At 46.9% G+C, this 5,217-nt stretch overlaps 1 protein-coding gene across 1 annotated transcript in view; it reads left to right on the top strand.

Annotated features, from left to right (window-relative positions):
- The first annotated feature begins 1,721 nt into the window (after positions 1 to 1,721).
- The window catches only part of aldh5a1 (aldehyde dehydrogenase 5 family, member A1 (succinate-semialdehyde dehydrogenase)), a 6,826-nt gene continuing 3,330 nt past the window's right edge, over positions 1,722 to 5,217 (top strand). The window contains exons 1-2 of the mRNA XM_005935934.3: positions 1,722 to 2,307; positions 4,819 to 4,902. Of these exons, the coding sequence (XP_005935996.1) occupies positions 2,017 to 2,307; positions 4,819 to 4,902 (375 nt within the window). The 5' untranslated portion in view covers positions 1,722 to 2,016. The remainder of the gene's footprint in view (positions 2,308 to 4,818; positions 4,903 to 5,217) is intronic.

Raw genomic sequence — 5,217 nt, forward strand, 5'->3', positions numbered from 1 at the left:
TGGTTCAATGTGCCCCTTTTTAACTTTGAGCACCCGCCCCTTTAAACCTCTCTGCACGGCCCTGTATCAGGGTGTTACATGGATTTTAAGAATCGCACGCTACGTGTCAGACACTGTCTCAGCTGTAAGAAGAAAAATGATGTGATGGTTTCTGATGAATCTGGATGAGGTGGCTGCAGATGCTGCAGTGTGCACTGAGCGGTAAGAAGGTGCAACACTGAGCCCAGAGTGCTTGTGTTGTTCCTACATCACCATAACCATGCAAGGGATCAATCGCATTGTTATGATGTCATAACTTTGCAATGTGGGGGGCGGGATCTTTGTTTATATCAAACACTTTTCAGGAACCAATGGGAAGTGTTATCTTTATAACATACCTAATATCAATCTAGGTTTGCTGTCAGGCAAATTTAAGCAAGTCGTGTTGGTTTAGTGGTGATGCTAATGCTAAACAAAGCTGCAATGTTTGTGTATCTGGACTAAGGTTGTCATGGTGATGATCCCACCACTGAACCCACAGACATGATCACACTGGAGGGTTCCAGTACCTGTGTCTGGCAGCTTAAACGTGTTGGGTTAGGGCCCGAGCCGCTGAGGGAGGGGCAGTCATACCCCGACTGGGTGACAGCAGGCTGCTGTTACTGGGAGGCGGAGGGGGGAGGAAAGAAAGGGCCGGGACACAACATCACATGATCAAAAGCATCAGCATCCCAGTTCCTACATCGGGATGCTGCAGGGCGCAGGTGTATCTGGACTGGGAGGAGACCATCCTGTCCTCCTACAGGAAGGTCCCTGACACACCTGCACACCTTCTTCACCGTGGGTTCGGAGTGTGGATGAGACTCCTCTCTCAGACTGTGCCAGCTGCACTAGGCCTTTGCTCGGCTTCATAGACCACGGTGGGAGATGCTGATGGAGGCTGAAGAGAGAATATCATCAGCATAACCTCAGACCTGCTGGTAACCATCACTGAGCTTCACTCTTTTTCACCTTTATTCTGTTCCTCTGATCATGTTACCACCATGACGATGATGATGGTGATGATGGTACTGGTGTGGGTATGTGTGTTTCTCCCGCCTCTAAAAACAAACTTGTCCCCGGCAGAGACAGGGAGCTCCGGCCAGTGTTGCCAACTCCTCAGTAAGGAAAATCGCTATTGGCTGTCCTAAAAGTCGCTAAATGACGTCATCGCCTAATTTGCATAATTGGTCATGCTAATATAATTGTAACCTACGTTGTTGGAGAGAGAAATAACATCGTGGAAGAGACATAAAGTGAGTAAAAAACGTCCTAAATGCATTTAGAGTTTATTTAGAACTACAAATTAAATTTATTTTAGCAATTATTGTTTTTTAATGTCACAATTCCAACCCTGCTCCTTTATCCGGGCCTGGACCGGCAAAAGTGACCCGAAATAGGCACTCTGGTGGAGTTACTGTGTGTGTGAGAGTGTGTGTTTATAAGTAGTTTTAAACCTTGTGATCCACAAAACAGCATAACAGTAAAAGAACTGACTGCGTTACAGTCAGTGCGGAGCAGCGGCTTCGCTCATGCGCGATTCATTTGCAGTTTGGATGCACAGGTATGAACGTCTCCTGCCCTGGTAGCAGCTGGGGGAGGACTGTCCTCCGCCCGTGAGCGCTTTGGCACGGGTGAGGTGCCCACCGCAGCACCGCTGCTTGGTGAGAGTAAGAGCGATCCGCGTTTTCACGTCAAAAAGTCGTCATAAATAAGTCTCCAATAACACCAGAAAAAGTCGCCAGATTTGTCGCTAGTCGCTTTTTAGAAAAAAAGTCGCTAAGGGGCCTGAAGACTCGCTAAATACAGCGACAAGGTCGCTAAATTGGCAACACTGGCTCCGGGCGGAAGGCTCACTGCGTTTGAACGGAGTCACGTGACTGTCGCACCGGTTGAAACCGACGGAAAGCCGCGGGAGGCTCCAGCTGCAGACCTGCGCGAACGAACGGATCAAACATCCAGCATAGAGTCCGGCTCCCCGGCTGCACACCCCCCGGTATGTCCGCTGCTGTCTGCGTGCTGAAGACCCGCTGCTTCCTCCGGCAGCTCCTCCCCGGCCTGCCCGCCACCATGCACAGAAGCTACAGCCTGGATGTCTCCGCTCCGCTCCTACGGACGCAGGGCTACGTGGACGGCCGCTGGATCTCCGCTGCCTCGGTGTTCCCCGTCCTAGATCCGGCCACCGGGCAGGAGATAGCCCGGGTGTCGGACTGCGGCCCTGCGGAGGCCAAGCAGGCGGTGGACGCTGCGTACAAAGCGTTTCACTCCTGGAAGCAGTACACGGCCAAGGTAGGCTGCACTCTCACAGAACTCCACTTTAAAAACCGACTATTTAAAATTAATGTCCCATTTCCGCCCTGAAAATTAAACGAAACACCCCAACGCTGGCATCTTCCCGACTGACAGAAGCCAGACATTTATTCGGATGTCATAAACTTCACCGGATACTACGATATGTGCAGGTTTCACTGTTTAAATTGGACTTTCTGCCCTCCGTAGTCAACTCAAAGCCTGGAACTCTTACGCAAATGATTGACATTGACTGACGGAGTTTATCTCAAAGATGTTATACACACACGCCAGACTTTAATACGGCTAACACAGAAACCACCTGATTTACGGATTTTCACACAAATCCAAAACTTTCTTTCATGGTCTTCTCCGCCCTCCCTACTCCACTAAAAAACTAAATTTACCTTAAATTATAAGTATTGACTGAGTATGGCGTCAAACAGCTTTCGTAACCGTTAAATGTTTGGAAATGTTTATTCGGTTAACTCGTAATTCACATAAATCCGTTTTTAGACTAAACCCAAACTTTAACAAGTGTCTTCCTGCTGCCGCGCCACTCGGAGCGGATGCGCACAAATCAAAGGTGAAGAATGACTCGCAGACAGGAGACAGACACGTGAGCCGAGATGAGCACCGCCCCTTAAACAGTCTCAAAACAAAGCTGCAGTAAGGAGATGCGGTTCCCCGCTGACAGCACACTACAATTACGCCGTATTTGAACGGAGTTTGGTGGACAGCAGGTGTTTAATGCAGGTATCTGCCAGTGTTGGTCAAGTTACTTGAAAAAAGTAATCAGTAACTAATTACTGATTACTTCCCCCAAAAAGTAATCCCGTTAATTTACTGATTACTTATTTTCAAAAGTAATTCATTACTTAGTTAGTTACTTGGGGCGACTGTGGCTCAGGGGGTTGGGAAGCGCATCTGTAACCGGAAGGTCGCCGGTTCGATCCCCGGGCTCTCTGTCCTGGTCGTTGTGTCCTTGGGCAAGACACTTTACCCTACTGGTGATGGCCAGAGGGGCCGATGGCGCGATATGGCAGCCTCGCTTCTGTCAGTCTGCCCCAGGGCAGCTGTGGCTACAACTGTAGCTGCCTCCACCAGTGTGTGAATGTGAGAGTGAATGAATAGTGGCATTGTAAAGCGCTATATAAATCCAATCCATTATTATTATTATTTTAAAAGTAATTAATTACTTAGTTACTTAGTTACTTTTTAAAAACACGATTTACAACCTGAATAGGTGATAAAGCGATAGATCTTTCAGCCCAATTCTACTTTTTCTGCATAATCCATCATACAAAATGTAATCAAATGGAAAAGTCTCTTTTTAAAACTTGTTTTATTAGTTTTAATCTTTTAACTTTATGCATCAAGCAAAAATTTAATTATATGCAACATTCTCTGACTGGAAGAAATTAGTTTAACATTTAAACCTATTTTCTGCACATTCCAGCACATAAAATAAAATATTTTTTGTGTTTACACTCAGTCTTTCAAATAGATGCAAGTAAAACACAGCAGAAAATAAATAAAGTCAAAGACTCAGCGGTCCTGTTGCTCTATTTTCACCTGTAAAGCAGGAGTGGGGCAGGCGGAGGTTTACCCTGGTGCAGGTGTGCCGCGGTCAGTGGAAGAATCCGCGAGTTTCTCTGTGAGTTTCCCATTACGTCGTAGCTACTCGGTGCTTGTTGGAAGTTTAGGGGTTTTTTCGCTGTAAAAAGAAGTTTTCTTCCCACGCACAGCGGACACTAATGTTTTTGTCACTTTTTATGGAATCAAACTCAAAGTAAGGTCAGTACTTCCACGCTTTAAACGCTGCACGCTCATACTCTCTCTGCACTCGATATGTGATCCATTGTTGATCTGCACACAGCTGTTGTCACGAACGTCGCACTCGCTTACGTCACTGTCGTGAGACATTCTCGCAGGAAAATCACGGTTTTAGTAACGCAGTAACGCAGCGTTCCTACGGGAAAGTAACGGTAATCTAATTACAGTTTTTGCAATAGTAATCCCTTACTTTACTCGTTACTTGAAAAAAGTAATCGGATTACAGTAACGTGTTACTGCCCATCTCTGGTTATCTGCTGTAAGGCGTCAGCAGTCAGTGTGTGGATGCCGCTGAGCTAAGTTAAATGTTTAAACGCCCGCAGCCTCAGACACAAAGTCCGGCTTTGTTAGAGGTCAGCAGGGTGACTGAGCTCCACCTCCATACAGTCACCAACACAGGAGGTGACCCGCTGAAGGATGAACCAACGAGCAGGGACGGAAATCTACAGGAGCAAACTCAGGACGGGATGTGTCCTCACTCTGGTCCTTCACTCAAGTTTATATAGATTTTTTGTAAATGAGAGAATTGTTTGTGTATTGTTGATGAAACTAAAGTTCTGTCGCCGAGTCTCCATCAATGTGAAGCATGTTGGCGGGGGACAGGTGCGAACGGTTAAATGTGACGATGAAGGCGTCCAGGTGACTCGTGCTGTGCTCTGATTGGTCGTCCTGCAGGAGAGGAGCGTCCTGCTAAGGAAATGGTTCGAGCTGCTGACGCTGCACAAAGATGAGCTCGCCCAGCTGATCACGTTTGAATGTGTGAGTATGACACATGAACTCACCTGTAGGACACCTGAACATGCAGTACATGTCAGCAACGAGTGAGTACTTGTACTGTAGTACTTTTCAAATAAATACTACTTTAAAATGTTTGTTTGACGAAATAAGAAAACCTCAAGAAGTTTTTGTAAAAGTGTTTATTGTAACAAACACTCATCTTCATCCTGCTGCGTGTCTCTGTGTCTCTGCGTGTCTCTGTGTCTCTGCGTGTGTCTCTGCGTCTGCGTGTCTCTGCGTGTGTCTCTGCGTGTGTCTCTGCGTCTGCGTGCGTGTCTCTGCGTCTGCGTGTCTCTG

Source organism: Haplochromis burtoni, unplaced genomic scaffold (genome assembly GCF_018398535.1).
Source record: "Haplochromis burtoni strain Fernald_Lab_line unplaced genomic scaffold, NCSU_Asbu1 Contig_190, whole genome shotgun sequence".
Lineage (NCBI taxonomy): Eukaryota > Metazoa > Chordata > Actinopteri > Cichliformes > Cichlidae > Haplochromis > Haplochromis burtoni.